Source organism: Eucyclogobius newberryi, unplaced genomic scaffold, assembly GCF_026437365.1.
Source record: "Eucyclogobius newberryi isolate DKJ021-1_F unplaced genomic scaffold, fEucNew1.0.hap1 SCAF_18, whole genome shotgun sequence".
Taxonomy (NCBI): Eukaryota; Metazoa; Chordata; class Actinopteri; order Gobiiformes; family Gobiidae; genus Eucyclogobius; species Eucyclogobius newberryi.
Window position 1 is genome coordinate 13825058 of NW_027315812.1, and position 24565 is coordinate 13849622.

The 24565-nt window shown below is 37.8% G+C and overlaps 1 protein-coding gene across 1 annotated transcript; it reads right to left on the reverse strand.

Moving 5' to 3' along the window:
- Window positions 1–1427: 1427 nt before the first annotated feature.
- On the reverse strand, window positions 1428–24236 carry rec8b (REC8 meiotic recombination protein b). The gene is made up of 18 exons (XM_072451338.1): window positions 24193–24236; window positions 23963–24031; window positions 22541–22683; window positions 21206–21281; window positions 20311–20428; window positions 18743–18818; window positions 17747–17814; window positions 10374–10455; window positions 9199–9262; window positions 8940–9099; window positions 7842–7967; window positions 6943–7015; window positions 5506–5651; window positions 3952–3991; window positions 2920–2995; window positions 2231–2332; window positions 1741–1847; window positions 1428–1501 (listed from the first exon to the last, which is right to left on the reverse strand). Exons 1-18 carry the CDS (start codon window positions 24234–24236, stop codon window positions 1428–1430), a joined length of 1644 nt encoding a protein of 547 aa, XP_072307439.1.
- Between the last annotated feature and the right edge of the window lie 329 nt (window positions 24237–24565).

Sequence of the window (24565 nt, forward strand, 5' to 3'; positions counted from 1 at the left end):
TCAGTGTTTCTCAACCAGAGATATGGAGACCAGTGGGAAAAATGACTAATCTCAGCTTTTAAAAGTAGGTGAAATTTAGTATAGTGAAAAAAGAATACATGTATAAAAAATGTATTTGTACCTGTAGTTAATGTGGAGGATTTTGGACACACATATCTTTAAACAAGGAAATATACTAGTAATAATTGAAACATACAAATTTATAGTAAACCAATTTGTTGGCCTAGGGGCTACTGAGTGTGAAGCTTGGGGGCCTCTCGAGACAAAAAAGGTCAGGAACCTCTGTGTTAAACCACTACATCTACGTTTTCCATTTCCCAAAGTGAATCGTATTTGTAGTTAGTGTTATATCTTTATTAATGTTTTGGATGATTTAACATCAATGTAATTCTAACGATAATATATCAGTAATAACTGACAATATACTACAAACAAAGACAGATTTATTTGCCTAGTACCTGAGTTAATGGTTACTTGGAGTGTGAGACGAAGCTCAAGCGGTACCTGATAAAAATGGGAATAACTGCACTACATTTCATAGTTTAGATCCTGAACGTGCCATTGTAGATTAAAGTGTACTTCATTCCTCTGTGTTGATGTGAATGAGGATTTCTGGTCAGTGACTGCAGCCCAGCCCCTGACCTCAGCTCAAACCTGTCACAAAGAGGTGTCATGTGCTCTTCCTCTGCCCTTTCTCTCCGGCCACAGTGAATTACAACCATTTCAATAAGTGAACACCACTGTTATTGTGTGGTAATCTCAGCATGAGGTCAGAGGCAACACCGCTGAACTGATGTCATCCTGAGCTGGCCATTTCACAGTGGGCTGGCTACTGGCTATAGGTGGTCCAATCCAGTGTTTTTGGTTAACCATTTTGTGTGGCATAATATTGTTGTTAAAAAATGCCACACACCATCCACAAAACATTACAGAAACTGACGATGACTCCAATTAGAAAGGGGTGTAAATAAATGCCTGTGTCACTGTCTGGCTTATGCAATAGTGGTTGTTTTTGTGCCTTTTCTGCTTCACAAGTTTGCTCAGGGCACTCCAAAATGGGTACTTATTACATAAAATTGTTTCCTCAAATTTGATTCATAAGGCACACGAGTGTTCTCTGGCACTGGTTGAAAAGTTAGGGTCAAGTCTTTTAAGTTGGTACCAATAATCTATTTTATTATGAATTACAAAACCATGTGTAACACAATGTGCAATACAAAACACATGTTTAAAAATGGTAGAAAGAACAGTCCATGTAAAGTTCATGTTAAAAACACTGAACAAGATAAAACCACAATTTCAAACAACAGCAGTAATTATATGGTTAAAAGGTTTCAATTGTTAACATTTAATGAATAGCTTAACAATAAAGATGGTTAAATGTTATGAAGCCCTTGTGAAAACTTTGAAAAAAACATCCCATGAGTTCATGGTGAGCTGAGGAGGATGGTGTGGTAAGGCTTGGCCTGTTGTGCCTTCACTCGTCCAGCAGAGAGCAGCCCTGAGCAGACACGGACCAAAGCTCATCAGCAAAAACAACAATGGGAAATACATGACTTACAGCAACATTTAAGAGTATATATAAAAATTTTGTACTGGGCCCACTTATATTTGCTTTCCCAAATTCAAGTTCTAATTTCTAGCTTTTTAAAAAAAACACACAATTAAAACAAAGGCAATTATTTCAAAGCTACTCTGACTCTTGACAATTCAAAACCAGATACAATCTAATATAAATACCCAGTAGTTTGCAGAGTGTGTGAGCTGCAGTGCTGCGATTGGCCTCTGGAGGCAGCAGTGAGTCAAATGTGACTTCTCCAGCGCTCTGCAGATGGGAACAGATCCAGCTGCAAAAAAAAACGACATGAGCAAGCAATGAGATCAAGACATCCATTAAGCTCTAATAATAGTACGACTGCAGCATCAGGCTTTCAGTGTCATCATTGTGGTCAAGACATTTGCTAATGCTAAAAGATGAGATGTGTAGTCCATATTGATTTGACAGCCAATTTTAACATTTTGAATTATGTTATTATCCATTATGTGATATATTTAGAATGGATAATATTGCTATTGTTGTTTTGGAGATATGATATTAGAACATTGTTTTAATTATACACGATAAATTCAAAGAAATAAGCTGTTCAAAAATAAATTTAACTCATACGTCTAGTGTAATATTTCCTGGTTGATGTTATGGTTTCTTCATGTTTTTCCTGTGGCTTCTCACCTGGACGTGCCGCTGCTCTGAGCCTCACTCTGCGTCTCGGGCATCTCGATGTTTTCCTCTGCGATTGGCTCCATCATGGGCTGCACGTCGTCCTGAGGCGACCTGCATCAGTCAGTGGATACAAAAGATGTTTCTGTGGTACAAAGGCTAATGTCATTATGTTCTGTCATTTTCTAATAATGTAATATCCATATCACAGGAAACTAGTTAAGTTAGGGAATTGTTGATCACATTTTTATACCCAGTGTTTGAAACCTAACTATTATTTACACTGTCTATGGGATGCACATGGATCTATGAGTGAAAAGGTTGCCTGATGTTGGTTGGAGATTTTAATTTGAGTTAATTTACGATAGTGTACTTTCATTACAACTGTTTTAAAAAAAAATTAAACTACACTTTACACCAAGCTCGTATTCAGTAGTTTGAATATCTGTGATTTCCCTTATGGTTAAGATAACTGTGATAATTAAACTGAAAGGAAAAAGCCTTTCAGTTTGTCCACACTGAGGCAAAAAAGTGTGACACAAACTTTTATGGTCTTATTTTAGTTGTAAAGTCCATATTTAAATAAAGATTGTTATTTGGTGCACACAAATACAACACACATCATAAACAAACACAGATGCTGAATATATGGCATGTTTTACATTTAGTTCTAGCTGGTCCTGAAAGGCCGTGGGACTCACCATCTGCCGGCGGAGGCGATGGCGTCGCTCACAGATCTGTCCTCTTTAGACAAGTCCAGCCCCACGTCCCGCGCAGCTGTCCAAAACACAGCCGAGCATGACCATGAGTAACAGAAATGCTCATATATTAGACACACTTTGAGTGGGAATAACACATTTGAAGACTAATACTTTCAGAGGAAAGCACAACTTAACATTAGAAACTGAACTGGTGGTTTTGGATGAGGCCAACTGGAAGAAGTACACGAAGGATTGTATCTGCTGGTTTTAGGACGTGAAAGTGCCTCTGACAGGTTGAACCACTCATTCAACTGAAATGCAGTTAAGATAAATATAATTTTGAATTTTGCTAAAAAATATAAAAATGTTAACACAGAATAGCACATTTTTAGGTTTATAATTTCACTTTCTGTTTGTAAATTATGACATCACACTAGGGAATTACCCAGCAAACACTTGGCCAAAATTCATCTCATGTCACAATTTGTCAGCTTTGTTTTGTTGAATTCATGTTTAAAGGGTCAAAATTCTGCATAAACTTTGACTGAAGTGTATTATGTTATCCAACCAAATTTCACTAAAACATAGTGTTTTCAATAAAAAGAAGTAGATGTAATACATTTTCCTAATTTTAAAATTACATTATGAAATTATTTTGTGCCCCAGCTCATGCTTTGTGACCTCCAGGGGGTCCAACCCTCATTTTGAAAACCACTGATCTAGATAAAGTGTTTTTCAATTTCTTAATGATGACGCAATTACTTTTTTGTTTTATATTTTAGTTTTCTCAAAGCCTCAAAATTTCAGTCAGGATGCATCGTGAATCTGCTCAAATATAAACCCTTAAACATTTTACTTTTGTTCTTAGTTACTTTCTGCCTCTGTCTTGCACAATTGTCAACACTTCCAAATGATGAGCATTAGTAGGTTAAATATGTTCAGTAATGCAGTACAGAGCTGAGCCATTACACTTGTACACACTTCAGTGGTTATATATTTATGGATGAAGAGAGAAAGGTAAATAAGTCTTACATGATCCGTCCACAGGCTGAAGTCCTGAGTCACTGGATATCTGAAAGAGGCTCAAAGTTACAAAACAGACTTAATTTCATTTATCTCCCCACTGAACTGAACACAGAGGTCTAATAGAGACATTACAGTGGCTACACTCCATAACCTCCGACACCGAGGCAGGGAGTACTTTCACTGACCTGATTTACATCTACATAAGACCAAGTAAAGACAGATTAATCACAGTTACAGATGTTATAACTGATGTATCTCAAGTAAAGACACATTAATCACAGATAAACATGTTATAACTGATGTTTTCAAGCTTTTTCGAAGGAACAACCTTTAAAAAGCTGTGTTCAATGTTGTTTTTATTATTATAACATCCTAGAACCCGGACTCTTGCATTGCTTGCTTTGGTAATTTCTCTTTGTGATTTGGGCTGATTGGGACCTGATGAGTGTAAAAACAAAGAATTATGTAGAAAAGATTTAGTTATTTCTGCAGATTGAGAATGACTCTTGGATGAGTCAAAATGTTGACTGAATCTTTTTCTACAATGGAACATTCAAATGAATGAGGGATTACACTGATAAAACAAAGAATGATCTTTTTATATGATGTAGTTTACACAGTTTAGGACATTCATTCATAATCTATTTGATAGAATACAATGAAGTTACAACTGAAAAATGCTTTGCAAAAACGATTAGTGCCTGAATACAGCAACATTTTCCTGGTGTAAAAAAACCATGAGAAAAAACAACAACTATGGCTCTTGGAATAATGTGGCTAATGTGAAGTGCTGCTAACAAGTGCAGGAAGATGTACATTTAACAAAGTAAAACAAAACATTCAGGACATTCTAAACTCTTAAAAACCTCGGTCACCACCACTAAGTGTCAGTATAGTGACCTCAAATGTGGACACCAGAACTTTGTAGAGAGAAAATTGTATTGTGGTCTAGACCAGGGGTCCCCAACCTTCAATCATATTGGTGCAATATTCCCTGTCCATACAACTGCTGTAAATAAGAGTGTTATTTTTTTAATTAAGAATATAAGGTTTTTTAACGAGAGTTCTCTTTTCTCTTTTGTAAGAGCTCCTCTATTAAGAGTGTTTTAAAAAAATCTGCTATAAGTTATCTGCTCTCTTTACTTCTGTACCTACTTGTGCATTGTAACGCTGCAATTTCCCCACTGTGTGGACTATTAAAGGCATATCTTATCTTAACCACCGGGCCGGGGCCCAAAACCGGAACGCGGAACATCTGCTACTGCCAGTTTGATTAAATAATGCCCGGTTTCCTCTACCATTAAAAACATGTACAACAGGCTCTTCCCCTCTGGGGCCAGGACTCTAAAGAGGTTCTTCATCCCAGTGGGACTTTACTGGTTAAATAAAGGTCAATAATACTTTGTTTTCTTGCTGCAGCCCTAGAATAATATGAAATATTTGTTTAGTGAAGTTGATCACATAGGTCGACCTGCTCATCTACATTCAAACATAAACTTAATGTGTTTAGTGCTAATGGGGTCTGTAATGTATATCATGTAATTAACTGAATTTCCTGACCTCCTTCATGGTTGAGTGCCTCCTCTTCCACTCCAACATCAGCATCTCCCTCTCTTCCTCCTCTTCCTCCTCTTCCTCGGGTCCAGTGAAGGATGTGAGCACAGCGCTGGTCTTCCAAAGGGATCTGAGGTCGGGGTGGGCCAGGTCTGAACACAAACCTTCAGTTACAGTATCACATTTGGCCAAATGTACTTTTCAACCAAGAATTTAACGAGAAAAAATAATCCATACAAAACATTGAAAACCTTTATTTTCCTTTGCTTGCACCAGTTGTGGAAAGTAACAAAGTATAAAAGTGAAAGTACTGTACTTAAATACAAGACTACTCGAGTACATTTTACTGTGAATACTTTTACTTCACATTTAAAAGCAGGAATCTGTACTACATTTTTAAAAAAGTACTGAAAAGGTTTTTTTTTAGGGTTTAAGGCATTATTTGTAGTACTTTCACAGAGTAGTCTAAAGGTTTTGACTTCAAGTTCTGACCTTAAGCAAGCAAAAATATACAGAAAACATTGACTGAAAAAAAACTGACTTTTACTTGAGTACATTTTTGCTCCTGCATCTGTTTACAAATGGCAGAACTGCTAAACTTATGTTTGATATAAATTTATAGTGTTTGTACTTTGCAGTACATCCGTGTGGCGCTGCGATGGCATCTGTCTGCACTTTCATTCATTCAGGTCGATCAACATCATATAAAAGACATTTTATAGCTTGACACCAGCAGAACAAGGCCATGGGGGAAAACAGATGCAGTGATGACACCACCAGTCTGATTTTAAACCTAACCAACATTACATTTTGTTAATTGTAAACAGAAATATTGTTCTAAAACGGCTTAATAATAGAAACAGGTTAATTTACTTCCTGTTCAAAACTGCTGATCAGTTAAGCCCCGCCTCTTCATAGTGTCATCTCTTCGTAGCAAGAAGCAGCTTGTCATTTACATTTTGTTTTTGAAGATTGGCAAAAACATTTTTAACCCTAATGCTTAGTAAAAAAAACAAACTACAAGTAAATACAGGGATGTGGGCGGGTATAGGGGGTATAGCACTTGGGTCTCGAATGCAGGACAATACAGGATTTCTAAAACATTCTTGAATCAATCAAAATACTAATTTAGGTAGGATAAATAAGGAAACACTGTAATCATATTTTGATCATCGTAATCATTATTTGGACAATTCAGACTCTAAAACAAGAATAAGCTTAAGGTCTTCCCCAATAATACACTTGATCCATAAACATTCTCTGTCCAGAAGCCTTTCGTCACCTTATTTCAACCTTTATTTGGATAAGAATTTGAAATAATTGCTGACTAGTCGACTACAATAATTGCTTGTTGCTGCCGAAGTGATGTGGTTTTCCTATTTAATAAGTAATGTAACCACATGTAACTACTATGGCAGTGTTTTGCAGTGGAGCCAAACTCACTTCCACAGGGGTTTTGGAAGAGTTGTGCAGGACTGGCGAACTTAACCACAGAAGACTTCACCAAGATGTCGGACTAAACGCAAAAGAGAAGAAAAAACATGAAAGTAAGTTACTCTGACCAAACCAACACCAAACTGAGGAAATTAACTCAAAAATGGAGGAGCATAATCAATCTGAGGAACTCGGAAGTGCATTTTTAATCAGGAAACCGCCTGATTATGGGCGATCTTTGATTACAGCTCAATGGAGAGCGAAAATTAAATCGGCCATTGAACTCCTGCCTGCAGTGAGTTGTTTGATCTAATTTACCCCAGTGTTTTTAATATAACAGTGCTAGCAACGTCAGGAATAATTCATTATGATTACACATGTATACGTTCAATAGTACGTCTTTAACTGCTTTATGTACTTTCCTTCTTGGTAAAATAATTTGCTTTTCAACGCTATACAACAGAAGATATGGGACGTTTGGTTTAATAAATCTACAGTATTATCTGCACTATAAGGCGCACTTAAAAGCCTTTAATTTTCTCAAAAAAACAACATTGCACTTTATAATCCAGTGCGCCTTATATATGGATGAATTCTGGTTGTGCTTACTGACCTCGAAGCGATATTGGGTGGTGCACGTTTTGTTTATCTTACTGCACCTTATAGTCCATTGCGCCTTATATATGAAAAATGATCGAAAATAGACTATTGTCAGTGCACCTTATAATCTGGTGCACCCTATATTGTGGAAAATACGGTAGTCCCATCCTGTAAGTACATAAGTCATATGTTATAGGTGTAAATTAAGATGTTTGTTCCTGGTTCACTCTGTAATTGTTCCTCCTCATAAATCCTTTTGTGCAAAGCAAAATACAAGGATTATTGTCTATTGCTCTATCCTTATTTACCAGAGTCAGGGTTTCCGCCAGGGGGTTCTCCAGCTGCATCTTCATGATTTTGTTTGAAATCTGGACTTCAGGATCCGCGAAAACGAGCTGCCGTTTGCGAAGATTGCGAGCGGGACGCGCGATCACCTGACGACAAAGCCACAATACCAAGTGACAACACAATATAATGACATGATGCGTGACGTGTGACGTGAAGGAAACATGGCAGTCTTTTATTGTGAGCATGGATTAAGAGGTTATGCTGTTCACAAAAGGACTGGAGCAGTTCATGACAGTTCACTATGAGGAATGTGAAGTAGACGTAATGAAAGTAAAGCAGAGTCACTCAAAGGTAATCAAGTGTTGTCATGATCAAGCTTCACAGTGAACAACAGAAGGAGACAACATAGGAATTCAGTCAGAAACGTCTTCAATCAAATAAAATCATTCAAATAATTAATGTGCGATGCAACGATATGGAAACTCTAGGCCAAAACCATCAAAACTTGGGCTCATAACTGATAATAAGCCAATATTTTCTGTATATTGCTTAATTATTTTCTACACTTTTGTATTTTTTGAAGAAACAAGTAGTGCTGTAATGTAATTCCTTACATGAAAACCTCAATGTTTTGCAGTAACAGAAATGTGTTAAAACGTGTCTTTAAATGTATTAGTTGAGGTTTAATCAAGAGACAAATTGCCTGTATGCCTGTAAAATGAATAACAAAAGTGCAGAAATATCACCTGTTGCCCTCATTTGAAAGTTTATAACATATTTTTTTTATTTTAACTTACTTATTTTTGCAGCAATAATATACTAGATATTCAAATTTTGCAAAACAACAGTAAATTTTGATATATTGCCCACCTCTATGCCATAGTAATGTCAATTATTATATTTACTTATATTTACTGCTACATTATAACATTTGTGCTTATTTTACCCATTTCCCTCCCTACTTTCTTCCTGGTGTATCCTACTTTTTGACTGTTGTTGACAATAAGATAAGATAAGATGTTGTTGACAATAGTTAACTCATGTATACTGTGGAAAGTGTAATTCCCCCTATGGGTCCATGATGTTTGTGTAAGTAGTCCTTCCCCCGTGTGTCTCACCTCCGGCTCTGGCCCGGCGCCCGGTGACGAGGGCATGTTCACGTGTTCAGGCGTCATCTCTTGGGGCAGGGGGGGTTTGGAGAGATCCCCTAACTGCCCCGTCTCCTCATCCTGCAGCCACGCACTGTCCAGGTACGGAACCAGCACAGACTCCTTCAACCTGACAAGCAGAACGTTACATTAGGTCTTTTTATCAAGCGCATTGACTGGAAGCGTTATGGAAGGTTTGAGCTGCAGTGGTGTTTTTTTTTATTCTCACTGGTCAATGGACGACATGAGGTCTCTGCCCCGGTCTCGCCCATCTCCGAGCGGCTCCTCCAAATCTGTAATGACATCAAAAGCGTTCGACTGTTTTAAAATACAACCGCAGTGATTATAAACACTGGGAAAACCTTCTTGTATCTCAGGTTAAGTTACTTTCTTACAAATTAAGTTACTAAGGAAATTGACTGTGTTTATGGTGGATTCAATGGTTGTACACGACATAGAAAATGCCATATAAGATCATTTTCTTGCCTCCATGACCACTTCATCCATAATTCCATAATTTGACAATCATTGCATTGTATTTATTGTATATAAAGTTAAGTTGTCAACAAAAGCAGATGCACAGTTACAATGAAGATAACACATTTTAATTTAAATGCCTGTGAATAGTGAATAACCTGTTCAGTTGAAAGTGGCTCGGTACGATAGTTTAAGGTATTTATTGTTCACACAAGTATCAGGAAACAAAGATTAAATGAATGAAAGTATTTGGTCTGGCAGAAACATGACTGTGCATAAGACTGGTTCTCAAGCGTTTCAGATGTAGATTTAGGTGTGATGGTATCTGTGGTAAATATTTATCATAGTTTTACATCAATCATGTGAAGAAAATGAGAACAATGAAAGCTGAAACTTAGAAGAGAAGTGGAGCCGGGTTCTGAATGTATCATGAATAAGTGACATTCAGTCCAAAACACAGAGACAACGTACACAACACTGACACATAACTATTGTGTAATTTATATGGATTTAGGCCCTTGTATAGTGTATAAAACATTTGATTTATGATTTGAAGTTGATGTAATTGAGAAAGAAACAATACATTTGAAGAAGTGGTGCAAGAAACACAAATGTTCAAACTAATTAATTAGGGCAAGATAAAGTTTTTGTCACTTACTCAAACTTTCACTGCTACTTCAAACCATGATGTCTGAAAACTACACTAAGAAGTACAATTTCTTCAAAGTTACTCAAGTAAATGTAACTACTCCTTACTTCTCCCATGTCTCATCTGCTGCTCATTTTCCAACCAGGAAGTAACTTTATAAAGTGTCAAACTTTGAAAAAATTGCCAAATCTTTTAGTAGAATCTTGAATATAATCATGTTTACTGCGTTTGAGTGAAATAAATCAAATATTTTAATGTTGTGGTTTGCAAACACAGACCGTGTCTAAACTGGTCTTGCTCATCCAACAACAAGTCCAGCTCCTGGGTTGTGGCTTCAGGAAGATCTGCTCCTTCAAAATGCTGTAACACAAAAATAAAAGGTAATACTTTAGTTTAAGAATCACATATTAATGGAAAACTATTAGTGTCAAAAAGTACTTAACCTTAACATTTTATTCTGTATTTAACAATTATTTAGCTATTTCCATTTATACTCTAAACAGTTTTTAACATCATGGACTATTACATTAATATGCATTAATAAGTGATTTATAACCACTACCTAATACCTGAAACTCCACTGGCTGACATCTCCGTTTGTGATTAAAAAGTGGTTCCTAAACTAAAGTGTTACCATCCTGGGTTCCTAAATTGTACTGTCCCAACACCACTTTCCCCCAATTATTACAATCATACTCCAAAATGTGCTGACGGAATAGATTCCATGACTCACAGGCAAACAAACTGCCTGAACAACTATGAATAATTCCTAGATTATTAGCAAAATAATCATTAGTTGAAGCCCTAACCAAATACAGTCTTCAACATTTAACGTAAAACTTCACAGTAGGATCTATTACTTGTGCAGGCTTAATCAAACTAAATCAATAGACAAACTAATTTACAACAACTTCCTCATTAAGGTCATAAATTAAAGCTTATTAAAATCTAAGCAAAACCAAAAGTAACAGCTGCAGCACATTAAAAAATACTGCTCTTTCTTGTATCTCTTGAGTGAGAACAAGTGGATGTGATTGAGTCAGATGTGATCGTGCCTCGACAGGCCTCACGGCGCTGGAGGAGGAGCTTCATCAGACGCTAAGTGACAGAATGAGTGTGCCGCGTACGTGCTAAGCTAACCTACTGTATTGTACCGACCACGACCGAAACAATCAGCCTCTGCCAAGTTTAGTGAGTCCGGACACAAAGGTGAAGTCGGGACAGTGACCAGACATCTGCTGATTCATGCTCCAAAACCATAAGCAGCGTTTAAGTCATTCTAAACTCATTTTCTGCTTCAAATATTGAGACAAACATTTATACAAACATTTATTTTTCCAGTTTCTAGCTCCTCAAGAAAAATATTGTTTGATTTTTGGTCGGTCTAAAATTCAGTAATATTTCATCTTGAAGGAGAAAAACGGTTTATTTTCACAGATGTAATAATGGATGGAAAGTGTTTTGAAAGTTTTGGCTAAATATATGTTTGCAAAGAAGCGGCAGGTTAAAAATGACCCTAAAAAAGACTCTTATTATAACATGTATTTGTGTAATTCTAGTAGAATAGTGTAATATATAATAGATTAATATACACAGATGTAGTGAAATGATAGATGTTGTTAAATATACAATTTGTTGGAGAAACTGTGGCTGTCAAATAGCACCACAATGTGTTTTGAGATTGTCCTATTATTCATAAATACTGGTCTTCAACACTGATATTAACAATCGGACGTAAAACTCCAACAATGGAAACAATAGATGGATACATGCGGAGTGTACTTTTTGCTGCAGCCAAAAAAGCAATAATAAGAAAATGGATGACAGAGACAGAGACAGACTGTGCGAAGGACTGAAATGTATGAAATGGAAAGATTACATAGCATCCTGCTTCCGAAGAGTGCACACGCTTTTTTGCTCGCTCCGCTTGCTATCGCTGCTTTCCTTATTTATTTTGCTTTTTAATCAGTTTTTGTCTTCCAAACATTTTTGCTTTAGACTTTTTCAAGTAAACCAAGGATTTTAAGAACATTTTTCCAGTTTTAACGACATATCTGACGCCAGCGACATGTCCGGGAGAAGAAGTGAGAAAGACTGTGAACGCTGTCGGAAATATCAACAAGAAATTAATGAGCTGAAAACACGGATATTTGTTTTGGAATCTGAAAAAGTTCTTCACGATACCATTCCTGTGTCAACCGACGGTAAGAAGAGCACACTTTTTACAAGAAAAACTGCTACTTTCAACCTAAACCGCAGTGACTCTGTGTCGTTTCCAAAACTGTCTAAAAATCAGAAAGACCAGGCTGTTTCTTGGAACAAACTTGGAGCAAAGCCTAAACGATACAAAGATAACGTGAAGTCACCTAAAATACAGCTCACCAACAGATTTTTACCACTTTCAGAGATGGAATTAAATGAAAAAAGGAAAGATGACGTGGCCAAAATACAGCAAGGAGGAACTGTGCCACAAGCCAAGGTCACGGAGATTGTTTTAGTTGGGGACGGCGCGATAAGTCACGTGACGCATGAAAAGATAAACACACATTCTTTTCCAAGCGCCACTGTTTCTGAGATAACGTCACTCCTTCCAAATATTATGGCTAAGCATGGAGGAGCTAAACAGCTGATTGTGCACGTGGGTGCAGTGGACATGCGGCGGGAACAGACTGAAGTTTTGAAAAAAGACTTCTTGAAGTTATTCGACGTGCTTGATAAAATGGAAATCAAAACATTCATAAGTGGACCTCTTCCAAACATCGACAGGAGGATAAACAAGTTTAGCCGGCTTCTTCAGCTGAACACATGGCTGTCCAAAGAGTGTTCCCCGAGAGGACTACACTACATTGAGAACTTCTATCTATTCTGGAAACGAGAGGACCTGTTTAAGAGAAATGTCCCCCACCTATGCAGAGGTGGAGTGAGGGTGCTGACAGAGAACCTGCTCCACGCTCTGAGGCATTGGACTGGGCCTGGACAGGGTCCTGAGCAGATAGTTAGAGAAGAGAGGAATGAGAGAAGAATTCCTGCTCCATCAGCCAGAGACCGAGCCAATGTTTCAACATCAAAAGCACCACAACCTCAGCCTCCACCAAAGGATTCATCAGCAGCTGCTCCACCACCACCAGCAAAGGATTCAGCTCCAGCTGCTCCACATTCACCTCCACCGCCTCCAGCAAAGGAACAATCTTCAAAGGCCTTGGACCCATCTGTGACAAGCCCAACAACATCCCTGTCATCGCCCCTGCCTTCACACCAGCCCTGGGTTCCCCCTGCAACATCTACTCCCACTAAAGATTCATCATTCTCCTTCTCATCTCCACTCTCACCCATGGGCCTTCCCAGCCATTTTGAAAGTCTGATCAAATCAGGCATTAAGATGGCTCCACTCACGCCCAATATAGCAAGGGCTATGCCGACTACACCAACAAAAGCCCCACCACCCATCCCCCCTCGCCTCTCACCTGGTCCCAAACTCTCCTTGGCTACAAAAGCCCCACCACCCATCCAACCTCGCCTTTTACCTGGTATCTCCCATAGCTAGGATGCACTGGGTCTCAGCGTTGCCGGGACTTATTGTCACATTAAAAATCAAACCAACCCGGGGCCCTATATAAAAAGAGCCCCCCCTAGTGCTATTTCTGTAGTCACATCATCACACAGATGGAAAAACAAAATGCGAGTCAGGCCCAATCTGAGAAATGTGATTCATATTCCCTGTGAAAAGATAAAGCCCAGTCTCACTGAAACTAGTCTGAAACTTGCTGTGCTAAATGTCAGATCCTTATGTAACAAATCTCTCTTAATTAATAATTTTATTTCTTCTTATAATCTTGATTTTATGTTTTTAACTGAAACATGGCTTGACAAAAACACAGGAAATGTAGTTCTGGTAGAATCTGCTCCACCCAACTTTAAGTTTGAATCTGAAACACGAGAAAACAAAAAAGGGGGTGGAGTCTGTGCTGTCTTTAGAGATGAAATAATTACCCGCAGGTTGTCTTTTGGGGTGTTTTCATCATTTGAGTATGTATCCTTTAAAATGGAGCTAAAACGGTCTCCATCCATTCTCTTCATTGTTTTATACAAGCCTCTCCAGCACTGCCCAAGTTTTATTGATGATTTTACTGAGATGCTTTCAGTCATATGCACAGACTTTGATGGTTTGGTCATTACAGGTGATTTCAATGTGCATGTTGATAATATTTGTGACAGAAACGCTAAAGAGCTTGATGCTGTCCTTGAAACCTTCAGTCTTACTCAGCATGTGAGAGGCCCCACCCACAGCAAAGGACACACTCTAGATCTCATAATTACAAAGGGGGTAAATATTTCAAATGTTAATGTGATCGATGTTGCTCTGTCTGATCATTTCTGTGTCTTCTTTGACCTGTCTGTTTCTCCCAAACCTCCGGTTGGTCCTGCAGTTGTTAAGAGGAGACACATAAGTGATGGCACAGGTGCACTGTTTATGGAAATGATAAACTTTGAAAATGTCTCATGTTCTAATGTAAATGATTTGTTGAACTCTGTTACATCTAGTGTTTTGAATGTTCTGGACACCATCGCCCCTATAAAGGCTAAAATGGTTAAAAATAAGCAGAAGGCGCCGTGGAGAAATGATGATTCGGTCAGGGCACAGAAAAGGGAGTGCCGCAGGGCCGAACGGAAATGGCGCAAGTCAAAGCTCCAGGTTCAAAAAGAGATTTACAAAGAAAAGCTGAACATGTACAACCTAATCTTATGTAGAACTAGGGAAAGATATTTTTCTGAAATAATTGGAAGCTGCAGTAAAAACTCGCGTGTCCTGTTTGCCACAGTAAACAGATTAACAAACCCTCCAGCTCAGCTGCCGTTAGAACTCATTTCCACATCCAAGTGTAATGAGTTTGCATTATTCTTTAATGACAAAGTTCAGGGCATTAAAAATGCTATAAATCCCACAATGCAAAAAAATTACCCTAAAACCACCAAGACACTTAGAGCTAACTCACTTTGCACCAGTAACTGACAAAACTGTCCATGAGATCATCACCAGTCTGAGTTCATCTACATGCTGCCTTGATGTGTTACCCACCAAATTTCTAAAGTCTGTGCTGAACAGTTTGTTAGCACCACTCACTCACATAGTTAACATGTCGCTTCAATCTGGAACATTCCCAATGTCTTTGAAAACTGCAGTCATAAAGCCTCTCCTAAAGAAGAGCAGTCTTGATGCCGCAGTACTGAGTCATTACCGGCCCATCTCTAATCTGCCATTTTGGGGCAAAGTCCTTGAAAAGGTTGTTTACCAACAGCTCACAGATTTCCTCTTAATAAACAACTCATTTGATGTTTTTCAGTCAGGTTTTAGACCTCATCACAGCACTGAGACTGCTCTTGTCAAGGTGACAAATGACATCCGCCTGAACACTGACACGGGCAAAGCCTCAGTCTTAATTCTGTTAGATCTGAGTGCTGATTTTGACACTGTCGATCATGGGATCCTCTTACAGAGACTAGAGGACTGGGTGGGCATCACTGGCACTGCCCTAAACTGGTTAAGGTCCTATCTGGAAGACAGGAAGTACTTTGTTGAAATTGGTAGCTGTGTCTCAGACCACATGACCCTGACCTGTGGAGTGCCCCAAGGGTCAGTCCTGGGTCCCCTTCTGTTCAACCTCTACATGCTGCCGTTGGGTCAGTTGATACGCAGTGAAAATGTGTCCTATCACAATTATGCAGACGACACTCAGATCTATGTTTCACTATCGGCAGGTGAATATGGACCAGTAGATTCACTCTGTCACTGCATCCAAGAGATCAGTTTGTGGATGCAAAACAACTTTCTCCAGCTGAACTCAGACAAGACTGAAATAATCGTTTTTGGCCCACAGAAACAAAGAGAAAGTGTTAGCGGTCACCTCCAGAGTCTCGCTCTAAAACCTACAAACCAAATTAGAAATCTGGGGGTAATAATGGACTCAGACTTGAACTTTAATAGCCACGTCAAATCAATAACATCAGGAGCTTTTTACCATCTAAAAAACATTGCCAAAATCAAAAATATAGTGTCAAAACCAGATTTAGAGAGACTTATCCACGCGTTTGTCTCCAGTAGATTAGACTACTGTAACGGCCTGCTCACTGGTCTCTCCAAACGAGCTGTAAAACAGCTGCAGTACATCCAGAACGCTGCTGCTCGGGTCCTGACTAGAACCAGGAAGTATGATCACATTAGTCCTGTTCTCAGGTCTCTGCACTGGCTCCCTGTGGCTCAGAGAATAGACTTTAAAGCAGCTCTGCTTGTGTACAAGTCTCTCCATGGCCTAGCACCAAAGTACATCTTGGATATGTTAGTGCAATATGAACCATCTCGGACTCTGAGGACCTCAGGGACCGGCCTCTTGCTGGTGCCCAGAGTCAGGACAAAACATGGGGAATCTGCGTTTCAGTTTTATGCAGCTAAAATCTGGAACAGTCTTCCTGAAGATGTGAGACAGGCTTCTACTCTGACAATGTTCAAATCTAAGCTAAAAACAGTTTTGTTTAGCTGCGCATATGACTGAAGGGATTTTTTCTTTGCACTCTTCTCTTTTGTTTGTGATTTTATTAGTTTAGAAAATCAGTTGGATTGATAATTTTTAATTTAGTTAATTTTATTGTAGTTAATTTTTATCGTTGCACTCTTCTCTTTTGTTTGTGATTTTATTAGTTTAGAAAATCAGTTGGATTGATCATTTTTAATTTAGTTAATTTTATTGTATTTCTGTAATTTCTTTGTGATTTGAATGCATTTTTCCTGCTGTGTGAAGCACTTTGAATTGCCTTGTGTATGAAATGTGCTCTACAAATAAACTTGCCTTGCCTTGCCTTGCCATTACATTTTCAAAAACACATTGGAAATACTGGTTTTGTTTCAGGTTTATTTCAATGTTTTATTTTTGTTAATTTTTCTTTTGGTGTATCAATGTTATTCAGTTCTATTTAGTTGTTGTGTGTGAATGTGAGGTGGGGGTGGGGTTAATTCAAAATATTAAAGTGTGTTTTGTTCAGCTTCTTTAGTATTACATATGAACAAACAAAAGAAAAATTGTGAAATAAGTGGCCCATTATTATTATTTTTTCAGCCAATATCAAAATCTTGTATCTGTCTTGCTGTTTGGACCATTAACTAATATTTGCAGATATTATGTCAAAATGTTATAATGTATTACAAGGCCCAACATTAAAGTAAATAACTTAGTATTTGACTGTAAGATTGTTCATTTCAGGGACAGTGCATATGAATAAATATTTCTGTAAATATGCCAGAATTAGATAATACATTTTGTCGTAATTTTTATGATTTTTATGATTATTATGCATACAGCCACCTCTTTATCACTCTTGGATACAACACTGTTCACTATTGTCCTATTATTTAATATTGGTTCATTCAGCCAATTATTTTCATCACTATAATGTGTAATCGTAAAAATGAATCAAACCTAAATTAACAGCCATCAGTAGTTTCCTCATTTTAAAGTTCATTTTGCACAATTTAGCCAAACAAACAAGACTCCTCGAGTATAAACAGGGGAGTTGAAGTAACACGGCTCGGCTCCTGATTTACGACCGGTCGCGGTGGAAGTGAAACGATGACGGATGTGTTTTCTGTGACAGACTCTACCTCGCCACGGCCCGTGACAAGCGGCTCCTTCTCCCGCAGCGTGATGGCGGCGGCGGGCGACCTGAAAACTGGACGGGACGAGGGAAACATGACGATTCAGATACATTACATTGTTTTTTTAATCGTTTTATACGCAGAGGTGGCTAGCAGTTCAGGCACTACATTTAACAGTGTAACTTTGGAAGAAATTGTACTTTTACTTCTAACTGTTTGGGCTCCTCTTCCCACTGTGAGTGAGTCCACAAGTATTGAAAGTTCTATGTCCTTAAGATGTTATTTAGATTTATTATTATTATTCAGTAATTTTCATGTCTGTTCTTTGAAATTTCCAGAATCTGTGCATTATTTACAGTTTTGTCTGTCCAATTACACTCATAAATCAGATTCTAAATACATTTGACCTCCAAAGTGTTTCCATTCAATTACTTTGACTCTTTACTTCTATTTGAATACTAGTTAAAAGTAATGTTACTCTTGGCTCTTCAACCCATCTCTGTTTACCATGGCATGTGTTATTATTAAGATATTATCATACATTATGGTAAATTTTCCCATATATATGAAGTTTCTACCAATGTAAACTTTAGCTCAATAGATAACACAAGGAATTATTCAAATGTGTCTGTTTGTGATCGGAGGCTGCAGTGCCACAGTCGGTTAGGTAGTTTCCCTGTTCCAAACTTGACAGAGCAAACTTCTGTCGTGCCTCTGAGCAAGACACTTAACCCAGAGCTTTCTATAGCGCTCATGTGATTCCCATTGGTGGCACAAAAAGTGTCATTAGAATATTTTAATTCTCATACAATCTGTGGGGTATAAATGTTGCTTATTACTATGTTAAAGCGTAGTTATTTCTAAAGGTTTATAATCATACAATGGATGATTTTGTGATGCCAATTGGGTGGTTGTGGCCAAGATTAAAAGGGGTACACATAAGAAATTAAATATAATAATGATATATAATTGTATATGATAAAGAGCCGTAGATTTGTGTACCTTCTTCCTCAGATGTGGCTTGGGAATTCAGCATCAGCGCAAGGTCAGAGCTGAGGTCCTCAATCGTCACGCTCGGCTAAAAAAGTGAATGTTAGGTCAGACAATTAGATTAGATTAGGTTAAACTATGCATTAGTAAAGCATGATTAACACACTACTGAAATGAACAGTAGATTTTGTTCTAGTCTTTGCATATTAATGAACACAAACCTTTTTCATTTACACTTTTTGAGTCAACTCACCGCGTTTTAAATAATTAGGGTTACTTAAGTTATGACCAAACGAAGCGACTGTGGAGAAACACCTAAAACAATATTACAAGCAATTCATATGAAAAGAGAACCAAAACTGACCAAAACTGCTATTCAAAATTAAACTTCTTGTACACAGAATACTATCTCACTTGAACTGATCCACTGAAAGCCTACGCATTACTGTATATTTGCTGCACTTTTGGGCAAATTCAAACCGTAAACTCTGCGTTCGCGTTCAGCAGGCGTTTTATACACAATATCACAGACAGTTGTAAAATGTTTGCAGGAGAAATGAACGAGCAATCCACCACAGAGAAGGGCAAGGAAATGGCAGAGACGCGCCACTGTTTTGCACTGCCAATATTGTTTTAATAGCGATATAACAGCCCTGTGTATAATAAGATATTATATAAATGTAGATGAGGTTGGTTTTGGTGTTCAGTTATTAAATAAATGTACATTTTGAGTGTCCTGTTTTTACAATGAAGTGAACCACTTATGTTGTTTACCACTTTACAACCTATAAATGTCTCACAAAGTTAACGTAATGACTCTAATGGCCCTGCTGGAGTTAGAAATGTGCATGTGATCTGTGTCTTCATTTTATAGGTGCACTGTGTGATTAGGAACTATTATTTACCATTATATTAGTGGTCGACTTGTCAAACAATTATTTCTACTGTACATTGAGACGTTTTAAATATAAAAGGATGACAAAATCCTTTATTCGACTTCTAGATAGTTTAATTTAATATTTACAAATAAAGTACATGAAAATAGGAATTGTTTTATTCTTTTTTGACATTTTGATTGAATAATACCAATGTCTTTGTTAGAAAAGGTCTTTTTGTATGTGTTTTAGTCTGTATAGTCCAGATAACTAATATGATTATCAAAATACAATGTTTGTATTGCCTTTAAATTAAGCCATCTGCTTCTTCACACTTCACCGTGATGGGCTGACTCCAGCTGTCAATCACTCACCGCCGTACAGTGGCTGACCAATAAGAGAAACGGATGGGAAAAAGGGTGTGTTTGAGCCAACGACGGCATTAAATAGAGAGAGAAATTGTGAAACACGACTTGACCATGTCACTAAAGGGTGAAATTGCAATTAATTTGTATCACCGTATCGCCGAGCCCATCTTATATTACCAATGAAAAAACATGTCAACTAATAAAACATTCATTGACTAAGACACAATCAACCAACTCAAGTTATTTCCAAAATCCTCCAGCACCTAACGTTTGTAGCGTTCCACCTGAGACGCTGCTAATTTGACGCAGAATAGCTTAGCAGTGACGCACAAATTACCTGGTTGACTTTGTATGGACTTGGAAGTTGATGAGACCCCATTAACCCAAAGAAAGGGTCCAGCGCTCCCTCTGCCTGCTCAAGCACGGCGAGGTTATCGGGAAGATCCAACGCAAATCTGCCAATCAAACACATTTGTTCAACCTGAGGCCTTATTAGACGTTGATATCTTTTCGTATTCATGAAAACATTTTGAATACTTAAACACAATAAAGCGTCTGGAACCGGAGCTCTCCTGCATTACAACTGCTCCTTAACGGGGACTTATTAAATATTTAGGAAGCCATTCACGTAAAAGAAGTAGCTCAGTCTGTCAATCACACAGTAAACCGCACCTTCCTAATGCACCCGTCGTTCTAATCACCCAAGACATCTTTAATATTTCATCGAAGCGAAATCAATAACTGAAGCGTTCATTTTGATGCAGAAAGTACAGTAGTTTTAAGAACTATTTTGTACCGGAGAAGGTTAAAGCGGCTAACAACATGGCACATACAATAGTTAGTGTGTGATTTTTATATTTACTCTATAGTTATAGGTTTAGTTGTTTATTCTAATGGTACGTTCAGACCAAGGAATCAAAGGCGTAGAGTTTACATGCAAAGTCTAAGGTGGATTTCAAGTACTTTAACGCCACGGACTGAACGAAGCACAAAGCGGCAAGATTAATCACAAACAATCAAATATCCTTAGCATTGTCCGACCATATCTTATTTATTACCTTGTTGTTTGTTTGTAGAAATCATCCATATTTCACTGCATTCTCAAATCCTTAAGCAGGATTCAAATACGTGCTGGAAACTGAACCTGCAAAGCTTATTGAGTGCTCAGATATTCTCCCTACATCACTGGGCCCTAATGTGAGTTTGAATAAGCTACAAAGACTCAGTTTCACCTGTCCGCCTCGGCCAGGTCGATGGGAGCGCGTCCTTTAGTACGGAGAAGGCGATCTATGGCGTGCTGGATCTCATCTGCAAAACAGGGCAATATTTAATTTATTGACGGTGGTATGCAATAAATACTACCCGCACTGCTGCTTACCACTGCAATATTCGGATTGTAAATTAAAGATTTCTATGCGACGACCCGGGATTAATCTTGACATTATTTCACGTGACAAACATTGCCTGCTGCCCCCCCTGCGCATTATACCGCATTGAATGTCACTGTTTTACATCAGCCATGACAACGGCTTGATTGTGAATCGGTCAGAGGCCAATATCAATGTCGAGGTGTAATTTAAGACAAAATGAGAGGAGGCTGAGGCGCTGTGCAAAGAGATAATGGCTTCCTCAGGTCATTAATGGATTTTGAATGAAACTTATCAAAGCAATTACTGAAACATATTGCGTTTTTTGTCGCGCTCAAAGGCAGAGGCTGAGGTGAATTGAGGCGTCGTATTGTTTGCGCCCACACTGCAGGTCCTGCCGCTCAGATTTGTTGAAAAACTCTATTCTTTTGAGTCAGGATTAGTTCACATTTCAAATTAAATGCCACACAAATCAGTTTTATGTGTGAATCAACTGAGGAGACCCAAGGAGCAGATAAAAACTCAAAATCCAGTGAAATATTGTAGCATCTGTTACAAGAAGGGGCAGTTAAATCAAAATTACTGTTTTGGAGATAATGTAAAATAAAGGATTAATGTATAAGTATATGTATGAGTATTTTCCATAATAAAACGATCTAAACAGGGCTGCAAAAAGAGCTTATTCAACTACAAAGATCAGAAAATTGCAGTATTGCATTGATTTTTTTTTTATTTTAAGTTGATTGTTACAAGCCATCCATGTTTTTTTGTGACACTTGAACCCCAACCAAGATATTTACAGGTTAGAAATCATTTTTTGGTCAATATTTTTAACATTTACGACACCCATTTGTTTTCCTTCAATGGCTTAAAAGCAACAATAATCGAGATTGAAGATTTGTACCTGATTTATGTTGAAAAAAAGCTCAAGACACAGGTCACATATGGGCAAAAATAAACTATAATCACATTTTGGTGTACTTGCTAGCATTGTGAACACAGCCTGAGCAAAAACAGCTTCCTATACAACGTAACTGTCACTTTTAATGTCTGTAACTTCTTCCTTAATGACTTCCTCCTTCATTTTCTCATTCACAGATGGTGCCCAGTGCATTGTTTACCGCCGTTGTGCCTTCAAGGTCGCTCTGGTCTGATGTTAATGCGCTGTCATTGCTCACTACATTGACCGGCTGCTCTTACCCAGCAGAAAGCCGCACTGCCGGTGATAAACCACCACCACGCCGTACTGCAGCTGAGACGACAGGTACAGGGAGAACCGCGGCTTCGGGAGGTTCTGCTGCGGCGGAGGCACCTGAGCCAGGATGTAGTTCAAGATTTCCACACTTAAAACAACAAAAGACACATGTTTAGTGACATTTTTTAGATTCTAGGTAAATACTTATTATATTGCCTTATTTGTGCTTTCTGAGGCCCGTCACCTTGGCTGGTCACAATAACTATTATACAGACTTGTCGTTCAATAAATAATAGCTGGAACAATACATTTGGGGCTTGTGTGTACATTTTATAGGCACAAATGGGACTTTTTGGTGATTTATATGTAGTACTATAAGACCTGGGCGTTAGAGTCGAATAAGTAAGTTCTTATCCGACAGATTATAACGACTTGAGTGTTTCATTCTGTTTTGCAATTGTAGCTCATGTGTATCAAAAAATATTGTACGTTTAGAAAAGGGTTTATTAAGAGATAATGTGTCAGTGGCATGAAGCCGTTTCAATCTTAAATATGAATGTATATTATGATCACTTGTGTTAAATATGTCATTGTGACGTTCATCTTGCTATAATTAGTTAAAACATTGAGCAATTCAAAATATTGAAATTAAATCATGGGTAGGCTGCTTGACCCTCTTGCCCTCCCATGATAAAGTGTAAATATATTTTGGGGATTATAAAATTCAAGTAATAAAGTCTTCCCTGCCGTGTTTCCCAACCAAAAGAAAAGATGGAATTGAAAAGTATTTGGGTTTTCTAGTTTGTAGTACATTTTACATCCTTAAGAATGTTTCTGTAGGACAATTTAAATATAATAAACAATAGGCAATAATTGATAATATACTAGTAAATGGATATTTCATTACAAAAGAAACACCAGTACATGATACTTACTGACCTAACCTAATACTGATGTGCAATTCTGTCATATGTGCAATTGCTGTTGGAATTCATGTGCAATTCATGTGCAATTACTGTGAAACTCATGTGCAATCTATGTGCTGTCGTGACACATATTCATGTGCAATTACTGTCGGGATCACATGCAATGGTATTTATTTATTTATTTATTTGTCTATGGGAGTTTTTATTTATTTATAGGAGATCTTCTACTGAAAGTGTTTTTCAGACTTCCTATAAGTGATCTGTTCTTCTGTATCTACCTCTGTATCTACCTGCGTTGCACCAATGAAATTTCCCCATGTGGGACAATAAAGGAATATCTTATCTTATCTTATTCAGGGGTACAAACCACTACTTCACTCTACACAATATTGGGCAGAAACTTGAAAAATAATTTGATCTAGAAAACATCAACTTTGGCTAGTGTCTTAAATGGTAATGGTAGTATTAAATACAACAACGCAATGATATGACGCAACCCACCATGTTTTCTTGACATTCACTCTGAGGAGCTCTCTGCGAGTCACTTTCACCCCTTTTGTAGCTGCTAACCTGAAAATATAATGAACAATTCAATTGTGAATAGTGAAAAAAAACAGATTTACCAATGATCGCAAAGATCGAACAAGCAGATTATTTGCTTATCTCTGCACAATAGCTCTAGCTCATTTAAAGTAGTCTCAAACTTCATCCTAATCTAATCTGATCTGTACTTGCCAAATCGTAGCAAAACATCCAGAATGGCGCTGAAGAACATTTGGATAGTAAAACATCTTCAATTTGTCTAAAGATGATAAATAACGTGACAAAAAACAGAAATATCTGTGTCCGCAGACTGGATTAATTTCCCGCTATTAAACAAATTGGACCAATCAAATCACTTTGTCAAAATGTTAAAATATACGATGACGCGTTTGCGTCTTAGATTAATGTGGGAAAAAACACCACTAGTCATTAACCTATGAACTTGAACGGACCCTCTTGCTGTTAAAACATTCATAGAAATTGCATATTTACAAGTGACTGACTGACACACTAGTCCAGTCCACTGGACTTCACATCACAGCTTTAATTAGGTAATTTAAC